Consider the following 19187-nt stretch of genomic DNA (forward strand, 5'->3'; position numbering starts at 1 on the left):
CTCTCTCTCTCTCTCTCTCTCTCTCTCTCTGACCTTGTCTGCTTGACATTTAAAAGCTGACTTTAGCTGAAATCCTTAAATCACTGCAAGAGTGGACAATACATCCAGATGACCCTGGAAGCAGTTGCAGCCGTGCACCTGAGGGCAGAGTGGATGTGGCTGCTGCTTCTGTCTAGCCTTATATGTCCAGGAAAAGGTGGGCACAGCAGCAGCCATGGCAACTGTGGGCAAAGTTGCTGATGTGGAAACAATGGGCCAACAACATGGCCTCTCCCTGAACCTCCTCTTGTGCAACAACATGGTTTCAGTCACCATCAACAGTGGATTTTTTGTTACAGACACTACTTTGGTTACGACAAGAAATTGTGTAGGAGGAACTAACAGGAACTGCACTTTGCGATAAAATGGATACCGCATGTCTGCTTATGGTGTTCTTAGCTAAATGGTTGGTTTGCTTAAAGAGCTAGAACAGTGATTCTCCGCCTTTATGTGTCAGGTTTCTTCCTTTACAGCATGCCAGAGGATATAAAATGCTGATAGAGTCCTTCAGTGTATCTCACTTTGGAGAGAAGCCAGTGTATGTTCCGTTCCACTGCTCTTGATACTGTAATCAGCATGCAAGTGGTAGTAGGCATCTACCAAAGTATGAGAGGGAGGCTCAGTGTTGGGGAGACGGCGCAGATTGGAGTCGCCTGATTTACAGGACATGACACTCCAGGCAGAATATACTGATCGTGCGAGCCAGAGGTGTCATCATCTAATACTCCTGCTCATTTTGAATATTTAAGTTAATGAAGCCTGTTTGGTTTGCATGTGTGTACATGTGTGTTATGCACACAAACACCCACATTCACCTCACCCTCTACCTATGGTACTGTATTTGCTTGTGCTGCAATCTCAGGCAATAACTCCCACATGATTTGTTATAGAGTTATACATAAAAGATTGTGTTGTTCATTTTTCACATATTCTGTCAGGCTCTGTTGTATAATAAAGTAATGTTTGGCAAACAGCTCTTGCAAGGTTTTTATAAGGAAAGGCAGCATCAGTTTGTTGTATGGTGCAGGGAGACAGATTGACGTTGAGATACTAAGAGCGCGGTTGACATCTTAACTGTGACCTTTGTAATTGTGATGCAATGATTTCATGAGCTGCCTTGTACTTAAATATTCTTGCACTAATTACTGTCACATTTGTGGAGTCTTTCTTGATATACCTTAAACTCCCTGTGCCTGTCTGTCTACATTTGGTAAAACAGCATTTAAATGATATCATACTGTATGCTGGCACATAGTCCTATCACATTGTGTAGTGTTAAATAGAGGAGAAATAGAAGGCTTATTACTGTGAGTTCCTATTGGTTTGAGTGAAACATGGTCTGTTTTGCATAGGTTGTGTACCATTTAAGGTAGCGTCAACTTACACAGTTCTGTGCATATTCTGTGAGAGAAGGTCAAAAGTCACGCTTTGTCTGAGATTACCTAGCCAATCAGAAATCGAACTTTGATCAAGGGTCCATGCAGATGTAGTGGTGCTGAATTAGAAATACCCATTAAATGAAATAATACAATGTAGTTGCTAAATGGCAACTAACACGATTTTGTGGTTGTCCAGGTATTACTGATAACATAATGCTAACTTTTATTCATGGCATGGTTCTAATGCAGAATACATTATGCAGCATTGTTTTATTATTATTGTCCTATTGTTCTGGACATAATTTTATAATACATTATCAATTTGTTCAACTGTTTGCACCCCTCTTATACATAGTACTGACAGAATGTCAGTTTTTGTAAATCTTTTCTATACCACCTTAACATTTCTTTTATATTCATGCACAAAACTGCACCTTCTTTTGAAAGGTGGGTTAATTTCCATGTTAAAGTGACCCATACAAATCAAATAAATGTGCAATCACCACACTTCATCACATCTCCTCTAGTGATATGTGTGATCCAGCCATACACACAAAGGAGATGAGTAAACTTGATTGCACACATGTTGCTCCTCGGATGACAGGCAAACTGTGCTTCCATGTTGGATTGTTGTCTAATCAAACAACACCTGTGTCTATAGGTACAAAATACACCTGAGAGGAGGAAGAGAAAACTGAATAAATGATGTCCAGTGTTCAGGGCTTGCTATGAAAAAAAAGGTTCTAATGAAGCTGACCTTTTGTTCGACCAAGACATTGTGAACGACCACTCACTCTGTCGCCGTCCGCTGTCCTTCACATGCCCATACTGGTGATTCTGGTCCTTGAAACAACAGTTATGGTGCACCAACCCAAAATGTTTGAATGCACTGCATGCAGCTGATGTCAACGTATATATTTTACAGTTGGTATGAACAGAAAAGCAAAAACAGAACATGCAAATGTGTGTTGGCTGAGCTGGAAAACGTGCATGTACTGACGCTGACAGAACCAAGTTGGCTCTATAGTGTGAGTGTGAGTGTTATATACTTTTATATTACAAAGGGGAAGTTGCCTTTTTAATCTTTAATACTGGGTTCTGTAAGTGCATACTGTGTATACATTTTAAATGTGTGCTATTGATTATTTAACGAAAATCTGTTGCACTAAGATGATTATATTCTGGATGTAATTGTGAGGAAGCAATGCTTTCCAGCTTGAACATACTTTAATGGGTTGAGATCAAACCATCCATATGGTATGCAGTGAAACACTAATAGGCAAACCTGTGTGGATTAAGTGGTTGAAGCCACTCGACAAGCACCTGTTCAGTATTTTATTCTCATTATAGTGATAAAAACAGCAATCACATACTCAAATATTTTATGTGGCATGAGATATATTATGTAAACAAATACACAATGTATATGAAATAGGAATTAAGCCATAGTGGATTTAATTTGTGTGATGCACCCTTACACAAGTACACTTCACTAACAGAGAAAGTAGTCTGCTTGATGGAAGGTTTTACATTTTACTGTTGTTTATGTTTTAGATACTAGGTTTAGTTGTAATGCATATTTTTTCCAACTCTTATTTGGAGTCAAATTATTTCTCCAAACATGTTTCCTGTTTCATATCATTACATCACTTAGTCTGGCATCAGAATCAGTCAAAAAACAGATGTAGGCTAGTGGACCAGAGGCTGCACACTGTACATGCTCTAAAAGAGATTTATTGTTAAAAATGAGGTTTATAATGATAATGAAACCATCATGAGCTGAGTCTTTGTTGTTTTGGGGCTGATCTGCATCCATCCGTCTATGTAATCAAATAAAAATATTTGGGCAACATTTGTCTGAGCAACCATTAACCACTCCCACTGAGTGACTGACACAGACGCCAGGTCAACAACACTCTCTGTCTGACTGACTGACTGACTGACTGACTGACTGACTGACTGACAGACTGAAAGATGAGTTCACTGGTTGACTGACTGCAGCTGCTGGGTGGAGCTCTCCTTCTGTAGCCATTCCTGGCTCCATCTGTTCTGAAGCTCATTCTTCACATCTCTAAATGAGGGATGAGGGATGGTACGTATTGAATAACTCTTGGAAGACTCAGTGTATTGACTCCAGGACTGTTGGACAATCTAAACCAATAATATCTCAATAGTAATGTAACTAAGCCAATTGCATTCTGCACCCACTCATAACATTTCTCAGGTTACTGTTATTTAAGAATTAGCATAATTTATTTTAATCTGCTGCCATATAGGTGTAGGTATTTGTGAATGCCATTTTCTTTTATGGTTCGGAAGAAAAGATTACATTTATTGTACTGCATCTGCTGTGGAACCCTTTGAAACGGTGCTGCATGGAGGACGCTCTACTTCACTGGATATTTTTAGTGTAAGAGGAGCTGTTCTCTCCCTCCCCGCGACAAGGGCAAGATTCATAATTTCTGTCAGTATCCATACCCTCAAATTGCATTACGGCAGAGTGTGTTGCCCAGGAGCAAAGCCTGTAGTCCAAAGAGTGGGTCATAGCAACATAGCATCTTTTTTTTTTTTTAAATAAGTCAGTGTAACTGTGAGTAGCTCTGAGTTTAGAGCGTGCCTTTTGATGCCGTTTTTTATCTAGATTGACAACCACTGCTTGACTAACACTCAATTGAGTGAAATAATACCATGCAAGCCACTTGAATCATTCATAATATGACAGCTTGTTCATAGTAATCCTGGTGAACTTTAAATAGCAAGGGTCAGTTCTGCTTCATAATGACATCCGGTGATTGCTGTGGTCTGCTGGAGCAAGGACTAATTAATTTATGAAATGTATGGGGGAAGTGATAAGGGCGGAGGCAAAAGCCTTTTCACTTATTCATTATTTGAATTGTATTCAGGTAGACTCCAAATTCATTGGGTGTTCATTGCTAGGAAATGTGCACATCAAGGACATCTTCACATAAAAAGGAGAGAAAAAAATAATGTAATCACTGCAAGGTATAAGAAAGTGAACATTTGGAGATAGTACATGCAACAGAGGGCACAGTTAATTTTATATCTGCTATCTGAAAAGGAGATATGATAATAAGCAGTAGTATAATAATTGTATGTTTACGCTCTTTGCACCTTCTAAAATAATTAACCTGCAACCTCTGTCATTCTTTTGGCAGTACAGATATTTGACTTTTTTGCATCAGTGTACCATAATCGTATTCTCCTCATGCTATTAACATGGTGAAGGCAAGCTGACAGAGTGATGTCTTTGTGGCCCCATGTGCTGCTTAGACAGCCCTGGGCTATTAAATAGACGTATAATAAGTTGCTATGCATTAGTTGTAAATCAAGTATATCGCACACTCATAATAAAGACATGTTTAGGGTGGTTGATTAATGCCTGCCTCTCGTGTACTGTTAGGGCTCTGATTTACCAAATTCAAATTAGGATTTGAAGTGCTCAGAATGATGGCCTAGCAGTCATTAAATTTAGAGGTAGCTTTCACATCTGGTGGAAATAACCCACCTGACCTTGACACATCTCTTCATGGTGAAGAGAAATGTAGTTCCTGGGTTGCAGGAATATTGGATTTGAATACACAGATGATCAAAACAACTGCCCTTGTTTGCTGTTATGTGACCCATTATTGGACTGTCTGTGTTCCAGGAAAGCATAATGGTCTCCAGGGACATACTGTGGTCTTTCAAGAAACTAACGTTAATGTCAGTCAGACAGGGGTAAAGCGCGGATGTTGTTCTCAGAGTGTCAGTGCAGGACGTAAAGAGGAGAGAAAAGGAGGTGGGGTGTGAAGCAGTTTAGCCAATAAGCATTTTCTCAAGGCACACATGCTTTAATCCTGCAGTCCTTGACAATCCCGAGAACTGCTGAGGTTGGAATTACTCACAGCCCCCCTTTCAATGCCGTTGACATACTACATGCTTAAATTAAACAGCATAATGGTCCACCAGGCTAGAGATAATATGAAATAGTAAATGCCATTTCAGTGTGTTTGTGAGGTTAGTAAAGACTGCACCACAGTGATTTCCTGCTGCTTTACTGGCTTTCATTTATGCTTTGGGGTTATTTTGAATTGCATCACAGCTTGTTTAAAACAGAAATGTCATCCTTTACAATAGGTGTGCTTGCTTTAGTAATCTACTTTTTATCCCAGAGTGGCTGTTTTTATACTCACAGTTATCACTGCCAATTGCAGAGACAAGAGAAGTGTGCATCTGCTTCTCTATTTGTGTTTCTACTCACAAATGCTGCTAAAGCAGAAAGAGTGTAAAACTCTTTGTTTACCAGGGAATCATTACTGTTTCTCCCGTGATCTCCGTTTAATTGGCTGACCTTGAAAATCTCTCCCAATGTAAGGGTGTGGTTTACATTCGGTGCTGCAAGAATAACAAATTATATTAATTATAAATGTGTTATTATTTTCTATTTTAACTCAAGTGGCTTTCTCTTTATAATGTTTGTGCTCTCAATGTTTGACGGGTCACGAAGGTTTTGCCCTTCATACAGTAATTAATGAGTAATTACTTCGTAATGTCAAGTGTTTGCACTGTGTGCTCCTGGATCTTAGTCATCAGTTTTTTTGTTTGAGAACATATCTATCTTCACAAAATGAATTGATTTAACAGATAATAGTCACCTGACATCTAGTGTAAACTGCAGGGGGCAACCTTGTGAAGGATGGCTGACACATACAATTATGATTTGATTTTTGCATTGAACATGTTCAAAGCAGCTGTAAAGAGCGTGGATGTTTTTCACAGTTGGAAATCATGGCCGCAGCTCCAGGTAACCTGGGAATATTTTCCTCAGAAGAATGACTGATGCTGCCTTTTGTTGCACTCTGTATGTCCCACATCTTCCTCTCCACACTGCATGAGAAACATAGGCATTAACTTTGGTATTGATCAAATTTAAAAACACAAAATTTAAGCACCCCTGCACAGCATTGTTGCATGATCGTCCTTGAAGGAATGTTATTCATTCTCATCCACACCCTATTATGCTCTCAAGGGTCATTCAGCTTCAGATTTGTTGTTCTATTACAAACATTTGGAAGAAACTGACCAACCTGGACAAACACTGTTTAAGTTCCCTGTCGAGCCACCTCCTTGCTTGTATGACAGACTGGTGCAGTAATTGCCGCAGTTGTTGCTCTCAGGCTCTGCGCTGATGCTGCTATTACAGTCAATCATTAGAGCTGGATCCTCTCCAGATGGCTCCTGCCTCCCCTTGTCTGTATTGAATTGTCTATGCTTAGACCCCCCAGTAAGCTGCATTTTCATGTCTTAATATCTAGAGTAGTGAACAAATCAAATTCAAAGCAGGACTTTGCTAATGGACTAGTCATTGTCACAGGAGATAGTGTTTTTTGAAATCACATTTTTTGGTCTCCCTAGTGACCTAGAAAGGGTAATAAAATAAACAAGATTCACCAGAGAGTCACATAAGTGAGTTGCTTCTCATTGCTCCTCTCTCAGATGTGGATCCGTCCATGCTTGAAAGCAGAGCTAACGAGTAGCTGGCTGCATTGGAGTGTTTGCACGAGGATCCTAGTGAAAAATGTGCTCTCACACTACTGTAAGCTCAGGGATTATCATTATCCTCCTGGGTTTCATCATGTGGTTTCTGCAGTACTTACTCTCTGAAGTGACTGATGCTACTCACTAACAGTAAAGTGACTATTGCTTTAGCTGCAGACCGACAGTTATCTTTAGAAAATACCTGTCGTTAGAGTTAACTCTGGCTTTTTGGCAGAGATGGACCTGCCGGAAATCCATGAGAAACTGCCACAAAAATATCTATACATTGGTTGTGTGTGGTTACCTGCGAATCTTTGAGCATGTATCTGTCTCCCATGTGGCCTTCCGTGCTGTCAGTCTGGGGTCTCAAGCTGCTTGTCTAGAAGAGAGTGTCTGTGGAGGAGCTGGATGACAAAACCTCGGTGGGGCTTCTCTGCCAGCCTGTATAGAGGAGAGCTCATGCAGTGCCATTACCCGTTCTTCTTTGTGCTTGTCTTTCCCACTTTGTGTGAAGAAAAACTCAGGGAGAGGCGCTATTGGAGACGAACCCATGGCCATGATAGAGACACAGTCACAGGCGGGCTCATTCACAGCTCCATCATTTACTGAAAATTTACTTCTCAGACATTCTCTGCTCTGGCTCAGAAAGGGGCCTGTGGATGAACTGTGAATCCTGAGCACAAAAAATCTCTTTGTTTGCAAGTGAGGCTAGGATCTGAATCGTGTCAGTGTGACAATTTGAACTTTTGCCATTAAAGCCGGCCATGGAGGGAAATGCTAAAATTCTTTTAGTGTTGAAATAGCATTTGAAATATAGTATAGCTGAAACGATTAGTAGACCGACTAACCGATTTTGATTTAAAGCAAATACCAAAAACCCAACTTTCTCAAATGTTTCTGGGTTTCTTAGTCTTCTTCTGTGATATGAATATATTGTTGTGTTTTGGACCATTAGTCGGACAAAACAAGCAATTTGAATATGCCAACTTGGGTTTTTAGAAAATTTATTCTTACGTTTTGTATTAACCAAATGAGTAATTTATGAATCAATTAATGTAAGAAATATTCAACAGATTTAAATAATTGTTGATTGCAGCCCTAGAATATAGTAACATCAATACTTGGGAACTTGAATCTAAGCTGTTATACCAGTCTTCTCCAGAAGAGATGGTTTGGCTTTGAATGTGCCACAGACTAACGCAAAAAAAGTAATAACTACATTTTAAGTCCATGATGTGGTTAAGCGAGAGGCAGAGGGCCTCTTGGGTGTAGATGGCCCTATTTATCAGGTTCATCCCTTTCCCTGTTGAAGCCAAGGTCAAGGAAGAGGAGAAACACTGCAGTATCAGTCTCTTTCCTTTTTTGCGCATATGAGGTTCAGAATACCTGAATTGATTCACCCTAATTGCAGCATGTCACAAAACATCTGCTGATTTGTCTCACAGTGAAGTCTGCTTCTGGGGGAGAGTGCAAGCCAGCAGAAGAGCGAATAATGATGCAGCGGCAAAATGTCTTTTTCTGTGTTTTGACTCAGCTCCTGTTATTCCTGGCGATTAAAGAGATGCGCATATTTCCCCTTTTCTGCTCAAAGGTTATGTCACTTCCATGGTCCAGCTAATTCCTACATACACTGCAATCAGGCAGAACCTTTCATACATTTTACCTTTATATATCAGAACAACAGAGAATAATGAGAGGCTGCTGAGGCAGCAGTGTGGAATAACACACAATCAATTTCACAGGTAAAATTGTCTCCAAAGAGGTAATTGTGATGATTTGTTCTGTGCCGTGTGGTGTAGTATACTACATCTGAGACTTCCTCTTCACACATTCAAGCGTGATTGTTTTATGAGAGGACATTTTAATAACAGGCTTTGTCATGGCCATAATACAGGCCATCTATTTAGGATATTAGCTAGCACTATGATTTTACACACTCTGGCCCTTACATAATGTTTCTATCTTTGTTTTTTCCAGGTGTGTAGGTCGGTGAGGCCACTATATTACCCACCAAGATGGTAGCTTTGTCACTAAAGATCTGTGTACGCCAGTGCAATGTCGTGAAGACGATGCAGTTTGAACCATCCACACCTGTGTATGATGCCTGCAGAATCATCAGAGAAAGAGTTCCAGAAGCCCAGACAGGACAAGGTTGGTGGATGGCTCAGAAAATGTAATTTACACAATGCAAATCTATAGGCAGCTACATTTGCATGCTGTGTTTCACTTTGTGTTTCAGCGTCAGATTATGGCCTCTTCCTCTCTGACGATGATCCCAGGAAAGGAATCTGGCTCGAGTCTGGAAGAACCCTGGATTACTACATGCTGCGAAATGGAGTAAGATTAAGTCACATAGTCTGAGGTGGAGAACTGTCAGTGTCACTTATCATCTCTTAAAGTGGTTTACATTTTCTCGTGGGACCTGAGATATTTCTGCTCTCCTCCTTGCTGGGAGGGATGAGTGGGGTTGTTGATTTCATTGTGCCTGGTCTCCTGTTTTCTCAGGATGTCTTGGAGTATAAAAAGAAACAAAGGCCCCAAAAGATCAAAATGCTGGACGGTGCTGTTAAAACCATCATGGTGGATGACTCAAAAACTGTTGGGGAGCTGCTTGTCACCATATGCAGTAGAATAGGTAAGTGATAGCACTGCTAATATGAATCTTGTCAAGCCATCATCCGAGGCTTGAATTATTCATCCTCTGTTTTATTTTTAGTCCAAGGCATACCACTTGACTTCACACTGAGTTGCATTAGGTTGCTCTGTTATTATGTGCTATTAAATCCATATTTAAACAGCAGCATTTGTTAAGCACTTCTGAGCATTCATGTATGCTTGATAAAGTCCTAATCACTTTTTGTTTAGAGCACGATGGGCATGATTTATCAAGCTCAAACAAACTTGTTTCTAATAAATGCTGAAGTGTTCTTCCTAAAGCTCAGACCGTGCCGTCCTTGCCTCTCACAGAGGTGTTCTCGAAGCAGTGTATTTCAATTATAATGAGCTTCTATCAAGCTCAACTGGGTGAGGAGAAGGGGGACGTGTGTCTGGCAGATAGCTTTATTGGAAAATGTTTGTTTAGAGCAGGTCTTTCTGTGTGGCTTCTTCTCCTCCTCGGCTCCCATTTTAGTTTGCTGGCTTTGTACCAGAGTTCCGTTCAGTTTCTAAGCAGAGAGAAAGAGATAAAGAGAGCATGCAAGAAAATTGCAGAGACCCTTTTTCATATCACTAGTTATCGTGCCAGTTTGAGGCGTCTCCTCCTCTGAGAAACCCCTGGCTAACTTAGACCCTTTTCAGGAATCACCAACTATGAGGAGTACTCCCTAATTCAAGAGGTGACGGAGGAAAAGAAGGAGGATGGAATGGGGACGCTGAAGAAAGACAGAACGCTGCTACTACGAGATGAGAGGAAGATGGAAAAGCTCAAAGCCAAACTTCACACAGATGATGACTGTGAGTGTAAGCTTGCAAAAGCCTCCAGACGTCTCATTGATATCTTGATGGCTTTACGCCCGTTCCTTATTTTCACATTAATGGATATGACTGAACGCCATCATCTGGATGTGCTTTATCAGTCTAATTTATTGCATGGGCATATCAAAGTTTAATGAAATTACAACCGTTATCTTTTGCCCAGAGGAAACCAGTTCAATGTGGAAACATATGAATATATAAATCACGCTCAAACTTTGGCTGAAAACTAGCTCTTGTCTCAGCAGAAAATAATGCAAATGGCACTGCTCATGCCCCTTCAAGATTTTCACATCCTCGCAATTCATTTAGTAGATTGTGTGTCTAAGCTGATCTGTCTACCCAGCTGACGTTTTACAACTGCCTGGTTAATTTCACCATCAGTATCCTCGCCTATTAACACGTTTGTAAAGTGAATGTCTTTTCATTTCAGTCCATGTGGTAACAGAGTATGTGTATTGATTGGGCAGTGAACTGGCTGGACCACAGCAGGACATTCAGAGAGCAGGGAGTGGAGGAAAGTGAGACTCTGCTGCTCAGGCGCAAGTTCTTCTATTCGGATCAGAATGTGGACTCACGGGACCCTGTCCAGCTAAACCTGCTCTATGTTCAGGTAAACCAATTGCGCCTACTTTTGTTTTTTTGCTGTTACAGCCCGACCTGCAAAATTATGCCCAAACCATCAAGCATATTAATAACACTACAAATTTTTGGGTGCTTTTTAAAAAAATGTCTTCTGTCTAATTAAGCTCAATAACTATGTTGTAGTATGCATCTTACTTGTGGCCAGGTGTGGACAGACTGAAATGTGGTAAGTTCTGATGTTGTCCAGACAGGATTGACTTGATTCTTGGTTCATAGCATACGATGACCCAACTATATAAATCATTCCACAAAGGCAAAGCTTTAGTTCTTGATAGAAAAGCAACATTTTGTCTCGCTGCTGAGTGCAGCAGAACAAGCTGTAAACACAACATTGACATATTATTATCTTATTAAGTTGCTACAAATCCAGCAGATGTAGCATTAGCATGCACTGAACGTAAGTCCAATATTCACAATCCTTTTAGCTGTGTTTGTGTCAGAAAATTATCCAGCTCTTTAGCTGCTAAATGCTCCGCTATGTTCACCAGCTAATATATAACGTTGTCTGTCTATGGTTTTGCTGGGCAGGTAGCATACAGCTGGTTTACAAGAGCTTTTTCAATGAAAATACCTGCTGCTGAATGGATGTAATTTCAAGTTGACTGCACAATGAACGATTGACAATATTCCTTTTTCACACCTGATTGAATGAATGCACCATTCAGTCGGATGGCTTTGGGTTTTTTTAACTGAATGAATGAATGACAACTTACTTAAGTATTACATATTGAAAAACATGGTCACCGTTTTGTAAATATTATCGACTAAACTATCCAGTTTAAATCTGTGCTGTGAGAAATAAGCCATTCAGTTGCTTCAGTTTATCACCTTTAAATAAAGTTTTCCCTTATATTCCCGTAAGTAGCTTTAAGTTGGATAATCATCTTATTACACACGATTTTGTAACAGCTTATTCCAATTCTTTGGAATATTTACAATGTTCAATTTAAACCCAAAACTCCATGTTTTTGATGGCTGCACCATTCCTCCAAATAATATCTTCCAAAACTCAAATATATTTTAAAATATTCTAGACATCTTGTGCATTAATTCTGACACATTTCCCCAAAATTCAGCATGACATATCTGGTGTCCTTGGAAACTTTAGGATCCCTACTGCAACTTTGAATACGGTTCTGTTGGTTTGAACAATCAATGATGTACATCATCAGTTCGTACTGACTTACCAACCAGTGACTCGGTGGGATTGAAGAGGTTACATTTATTTTATAATAGTTGTTCATGAGATTTAGTAATTTACAGAGGCAGTGGTCATGTCAGTATTGCTGAACATTTCCTGTTGTTTGCAGATTCATCCACATTCAGCATATATCTGGTTGGAGAGAGATGCAGTTTGGCTTTGTGGGGTTACATCTGGATAAGGCAGTGTGTGTTTATTCACCAGTGTAAGTTCTACCAGTTTTGTAAACTGAGGGAGGTTCCCTGTGGAGGATCAGCTGAGTGATGTACCGCACTAGTCAGGGTTTGTTCACAGCACAGATCATCGCAGTTAACATTAGCCCCACCAGCCAGGGGAGGAGAGCTCCCCACTGACACCAGGAATCAAACACACACACACACACACACACACATATATACAGATGGATCTTATGCATTGGAGAGAGTTAATACACTCACAGAAACAGATGCAACATATTATTTAAAAGAAATACACTATAACAATATGATCGTTGAATGCACTCACTTAGAGATATATATACTATGTCTGAAATATGTATTGTCATTTGTATTTGACTCTCTACATCTTTTCAACTCCTGCTGCATTGGGAGTTGCTGAATATGTTCATAAAAGACACCCATCCACCCATCCTCCCTGTCTGCTCCGGCTGCTCTCCTCCCACCTGTCTGTCTGTTCCTGTTTTTGCCTCTATTTTTCTTACCCTTCGTTTCCTTCCCTTCCAGTTGGCCCATCTCCACTCCCTCTCCATCTCCTACACATTGTGACCTAATCACACACATCCCCACCCTGTCACACTGGCACATATTACAGCATAAGGCATAACATGCTCTCCTCTCAACAGAGACTCATATTTCCTTTCACAATAACAACCCCGCCCACCCTGTCCCCGCCTCCTTTTGCCTCTCCATTTGCCCTTCCCCATCTATCTTTCACTCGTTCTCTCTCTGACACACACTCAGATTGTTGCACAGGCAGATCACAGAGACTCTTCACATGGCAGTGGATCTAATTTGTCACTGTATTAAAAAGGCCAAACCAAGCCAGAAGAGAGATCTTTAGCAGAGTGGGACATACCCCAGGGTTCTCTTCCACTTTCTTTTTTTTCCTTTTTTTTACACAGCTTTTTACTCCCTCTTTTTCCTTCTTTAACATCCTTCATTATTCACAATTCCTGTAATTCTCAGAAACATATTGCGTAATTTAAATCAGATTGTGCAGATGATGACATTATTGCTGGTATTTCTTTGACAGAGCATCCCTGCGAATCAGTGATGATCTTAAATGTTTATTAATGATGTGAATGTCAAATCCACCAACACACACATAATGGAGGCTCTGCCAGTAACAGACTAATCTCCTTTACTACTCTGCCACTCCCTTCATGTCATGTATTTGTGCTAAGACCAGGATAAACCTCTGAGGCAGTAGCATCACCCTGTGCGTCCTGCTATTTTGCTTTTACTTTTCACTTGCTCTCTTGGGTTGATAATGAAAATAAACTACTGTACCATAGGAAAGTATAGTCTAAAGCTGGGTCAGATGAAGAATACATTTTCAAAATACTATGTATCCTATATAACCAAGGTTCCTGTTGTAACACAATTTCATCATATTTTTTCTATCAATAGGTCTGTAAGAGTTCGCAATAGCATTTTAAGAGCTGAGGAATCATTAATGCTTTATTGGAAAATGAACAAAACAGATAAATAAGAGAGAAACAAGGGTCAAAGGTTGGATTTGAACCAAGGCCAGTTCGTGTATGGTACCGTAACTAACTGAGCCACCATGATGCCTGCAATTCATCTTTTCAAACTGGAACATTTAGGATTTGTCTTCAGCTGTCCTGATAGAACACTGTGTGCATTTAGTTGCTTTAGTGTGTGCCTATGTCAGCATTTATTTTTAAGGCTGTATTGTACTCTGTGTGTTCTGCTGGGCCATGGAGGACTGGTTGACCTCAGTGTTGTAGCCTCGGGCTGTATGTGTCACAGCTTCTGATGTCTTGTGCTTCACTTCCACCCATGCAGCTCTATTAAAAATTCCCAGAACCACTGCCTGTATCACTTGCCATATCTCCTATAAGAAATTCAGGGTCTGTCCTCACTGTCTTGTCTGCTGAGAATCATGGTAGAATTATCTGGCCAGTCGTCTGGCCAAATAGAGACAGGTACCACCTGTAAATTGGCTGTTTAATCTGAGGTTTGTAGATTGATTGGAAATGACACCGCTAATGTCCAGTTACTTCAGTGTTAATAGTAAAGCTTACTACTGTTTGTATTATAAATCTTTACTACTTTGCTACCTTCAGTAGCTGATTGACATCAGCTGTTTCATTCATGCTTCACAATCACTGACTTATTCACAGCTGTGTGGCTGTCAGCTGACTTGTAACTTGTAGCCAGTCGTATTTGTGCAGGTGTACTGCACCCATTATATCCTGACACCTCTCACTTTACTCTGCTGATATGCTCCTACCAGAAAAGGCTGCTGTGCCTGTTTCTGGTCGACTAAATTAACTCAGCAGTTGAGGATAAACCCACTTCGGTTACTGGATGCCTGGCCACTGTTGCATTTAACACACACAGTTGGATATTTGCGCCCTCATCTAATTGCCAGTAGTGGAAGATAAGAGCAACAGACGGTAAAATGTATCCTTTGCATTACCGGTGTTAACCTTTCACTTTCATTTTAAGGTGTAGATCATCATTACATTAATTCTCATCATATTGTTTGTTTAACTGACAAAGTACTGGGAACTCCAGTTAAGGATGCATATGCAAAACCTGGATACAGTGTTTATATCCAACACTATCCTAGTTCCTATCAGAATGCTCCAGATAGCATATCTGAATTTATCAAAACCAGGATAGGCTTTTCCAGGTTTCTGAAACCATCTTTACATTTGCAAACACATAACCGGGATACTCCAAAAACAAGATAATAACATACTAGAGTGCATGTAACACACTAACTGTAAATCATGTGAACAGTGCATACCATAGTGAATGGCATGTGTGAGGGCTTATTTTAGAGTGTCTTTTTGTATTCAGTAAGAGCTTATGTACTCCACTGTGAATTGCACTGGGGAAAGGACTTGATTGTGAGTGGAGGAGATTGTTGTCCTCATTACAGCAGTAAGCTGCTGCTTAGTTTTTCATTGATGTAATTGGACATAAGAATGAGTCGAGTCCACGCCGGGCACCGATATGCTAATGCTAATAACAGTGGTGGAGCCTTTCTCACTGTCAGCAAGGCCACTCAGCTTTTGGAGCCATTATTTTTGCAGCAGTGAACTAGAAAGAGGGAGTGAGAGAAGACAGAGAGCGAGAGCAGAGCTGACTGCCCCCTGGAGAAAACGGCACACATTGACAGCCATTTGAAAGATGTCAACAAAGGCTTCTCCCTTTCCATCTACCTTAATGGTAAATCTAAATGGTGAAGATAATGTAGACAGCCTGGCTGAAAATGCACTGAAACATAAGTGATGTCTTACCAGCAGCAAACGGGCATAAGCCCTTTTTTTTTTTTTTTTTTTTTTGCTCAGCGGAAGAAAACATTCATTAGATTTCTTAACAGCATATTGAGGGCCATTCTGTAATGCAGATGGGATATTGTGAAAGACTGATGCATTTCTGTAATGTGTTTTCCTTTTTAATAACACGTAATGGACTGTGATGACAAATTGTTGGAGCTGCTACATTTGAAAACCAGCAGAGTAGCTTTTATTGTCACAAACAAATCTTATTTGGCTCCCCTATATGGATGAGTCTCAGCTATGATGTCCCTGCTATAGAAATGCACATAATCATTCACTTAGAAGACATCCTCTGTGAAGCCACAGTGCATTCAAAGCACACTATGAATTGCTCATTACGGAGTTCTATTGGTTTGAATTTTGGATCATTCTCATGCCTTTGTAGTCCTATCCTTTTCCTGGATGTGTGTTTCTGCCTCTCACTTACTCCCCCCCACGCGCTTCCCCCTCTCCTCATGTCTCCTCCAGGCTAGGGATGATATATTGAATGGATCCCACCCTGTCTCCTTTGATAAAGCCTGTGAGTTCGCAGGGATCCAGGCTCAGATCCAGTTCGGACCCCACGTGGAGCACAAACACAAGCCCGGATTCCTGGAGTAAGTTTTTTTGTATCAGAAAGACACATTAACAGCAACATTCATAATAACTCTGTACATCATGTTGTGCTTTCCTATGTTCAGTTCACAGTTGTGCACATACAGTGGTTATCTCCTATTTCAGCACAGGCTGTTACTTCAGGGATTTCCTCCAGTGGAAAGCTCAGGGATGATGTCAGCTGTTACAACTGTTTTCTGATATATAGGCATTAGGGAAAGAATGACCTCATATCTAGAGGTATGTTAATAGAAACGGAAATGCCTGGAGCTCAAAAGGGTAACCATGTAAAAATGTCATTTATCTCTGTAGCCTGAAGGAGTTTCTACCTAAAGAGTACATCAAGCAGAGGGGGTCCGAGAAGAAAATATTCCAAGTATGTACATTTCATTGCTCGAATGTTGCATTTAAGGAAAGTCATGTGTTTGACACCATGGGCAGCCTCTGGGAATTATAGTAATTTGGGTAACACTTTCTATGAAGGTCATCGCTATAATGACTTATGCTTCTATTTATAACACGATATAATGCATCCATAAGACTTTATAACAGTTGTTATAATCACTTACAAACATGCATTAGGCGCTATAGCAAAGTTCATAATGTGTTATTACCATTTGATTTAATGTTTTATAACTAATAGTAATACCAGTTTATATCAATGTGCGACAAGAATCTCCGACCATGTTCCATAACACATTAAAACCACCGACTCTGCCTCGTTATGAATACACTTTAGTCACCATTTACAATTATTGATATAAAATGGAATAATAGCTTATAGTAATGTTTAAAGTTATATAACACGTAATTGTTTGCTTTAAGTAAAGTGACACACATTTTTGCAGGAAAACAACTTTTATTTATGTTTCTTCACTTTATGAACAATCTGTATGAATTTTGAACATTTTGCAGTTTAGCACAAAAACACAGCATAATTACATCAAGGACACCCATTCTCAGGGTGGTGAAAGATCGCTCAAGAGAAGACCTGTTACTGACCATATAACATCATGTAAGAAGAGGCTCAGATGTTGTCACAGATGAATGGCGAGCCTATGGACAGGCCCTAACAGATGCAGTGGACGATTAAAGACAACCACTTCACAAAACGTAGCCTATTAAGAGATATTTTAAAGTAATTGAATGGGAATACTGTTTGGGCAGTAGGAATGAGAATCTCTTGGCACCTCACGATTCGTTTTGATTACAATTCAGAGGGCAGTGATCCATCTTGATGCATTTTTTTCTGTGTAATTTCTGGATAAGTACTAAGCATTTCGTTTGCACATTAAAATCCAAAAGAAATATCTCCTCAGTTGCTTAAAAAGGACTAGTTTTCATCCCTGATTTACTTTAGTAGCCTCAGCTCCTCCGTGGTCACCAGCGTCCTTCCTTTAATAACCAGTTGTCCGAATCCTCTGGACACTGAAATAACGTTATAATTTAACGTAACTATCAGGATGTACAGTATGTGTACATGACACCAGTTTAGCTTCAACCTGCAGTTCTCATTCCTCAACAAGTTAGGTAGTAATGACACGCAACTAATTAACATTACTCCGTTACTAATTTAACTTAGCTGACGTTACACTGCAGCCAAAACCGTGCTTTAACGTTACAGACCGGGGATCTAGCGCTAACCGCCTTCACTTTTCCAGCAGTTGCGGAAACAACAGACTTAACGGACACACTGTGACCTACACTGCACATGTCTGCCTGACGGACAACTTAGTAAGTAACTTTATATATATAATATATAATATTTCCCTCCGCTAACCTTCACCGTCACGTTCTCCCCGTTCTGCTGCTCGCTCTCTCTCTTTCGCTGGCACACACAGTCGCTTTGCACACAGGAACCAAAACAGCGATGAGTGTTGCTGCACGGTGTGCAGGTGAAAATCAAGTCATATTGATGACCGTGTGAAATTTTAGTACCGTGGTCATTTATTCAGCAGCGGCGAAATACGTCGAATACAACACTGGTCTTAGACCAGTAACAGAAATCACGGGTCTCTGTTATGTGCACACCTCCGACTGTCCGGGCGCTGCACTACCGCAGTTCTGAATTTTCCGCCATTGCGCCAATTACAGTTTTCTTGATGTAATTATGTTGTGTTTTTGTGCTAAACTGCAAAATGTTCAAAATTCATACAGATTGTTCATAAAGTGAAGAAACATAAATAAAAGTTGTTTTCCTGCAAAAATGTGTGTCACTTTACTTAAAGCAAACAATTACGTGTTATAAGGTCTTATAATTAGTTCATGTGGTATTATGTCCACCTGTAATATATTATACAGGGATAGATATTTTAACACTTTACTTAAAGCAAACAAAGACATGCTATATAACTTTAAACCTTACTATAAGCTATTATTCCATTTTATATCACTAATTGTAAATGGTGACTAAAGTGTATTAGTTGTAATGTGTTATGGAACATGGTCGGAGATTCTTGTCGCACATTGACATAAACTGGTATTACTATTAGTTATAAAACATTAAATCAAATGGTCATAATATGTTATGAACTTTGCTATAGCGCCTAATGCATGTTTGTAAGTGATTATAACAACTGTTATAAAGTCTTATGGACGCATTATATCGTGTTATAAATATATGCATAAGTCATTATAGCGATGACCTTCATAGAAAGTGTTACCGTAATTTGTTCTCTCTTGAGGCATAAATTGACAAAATACAAAACACGTAGATCACATAATGTAACACATGACATATATAATGACCAGACTAAGGAGGTGATGGTCTAACTGCTGTTGTTTG

General features: G+C 39.9%; 1 protein-coding gene across 4 annotated transcripts in view; it reads left to right on the forward strand.

The window, feature by feature from the left end:
* The window catches only part of tln2b (talin 2b), an 88486-nt gene that overhangs the window by 26324 nt on the left and 42975 nt on the right, over positions 1–19187 (forward strand). For all 4 annotated transcript variants that reach the window (XM_046036606.1, XM_046036607.1, XM_046036608.1 and 1 more), the window contains 7 exons: positions 8934–9107; positions 9196–9293; positions 9462–9591; positions 10254–10409; positions 10898–11040; positions 16277–16404; positions 16715–16778. In XM_046036606.1, coding sequence (XP_045892562.1) covers positions 8972–9107; positions 9196–9293; positions 9462–9591; positions 10254–10409; positions 10898–11040; positions 16277–16404; positions 16715–16778 — 855 coding nt within the window. In that variant the 5' untranslated portion in view covers positions 8934–8971. Of the gene's footprint in view, positions 1–8933; positions 9108–9195; positions 9294–9461; positions 9592–10253; positions 10410–10897; positions 11041–16276; positions 16405–16714; positions 16779–19187 lie in introns of those variants that run through there.

This window comes from Micropterus dolomieu, linkage group LG22 (genome assembly GCF_021292245.1).
Source record: "Micropterus dolomieu isolate WLL.071019.BEF.003 ecotype Adirondacks linkage group LG22, ASM2129224v1, whole genome shotgun sequence".
Classification (NCBI taxonomy): domain Eukaryota; kingdom Metazoa; phylum Chordata; class Actinopteri; order Centrarchiformes; family Centrarchidae; genus Micropterus; species Micropterus dolomieu.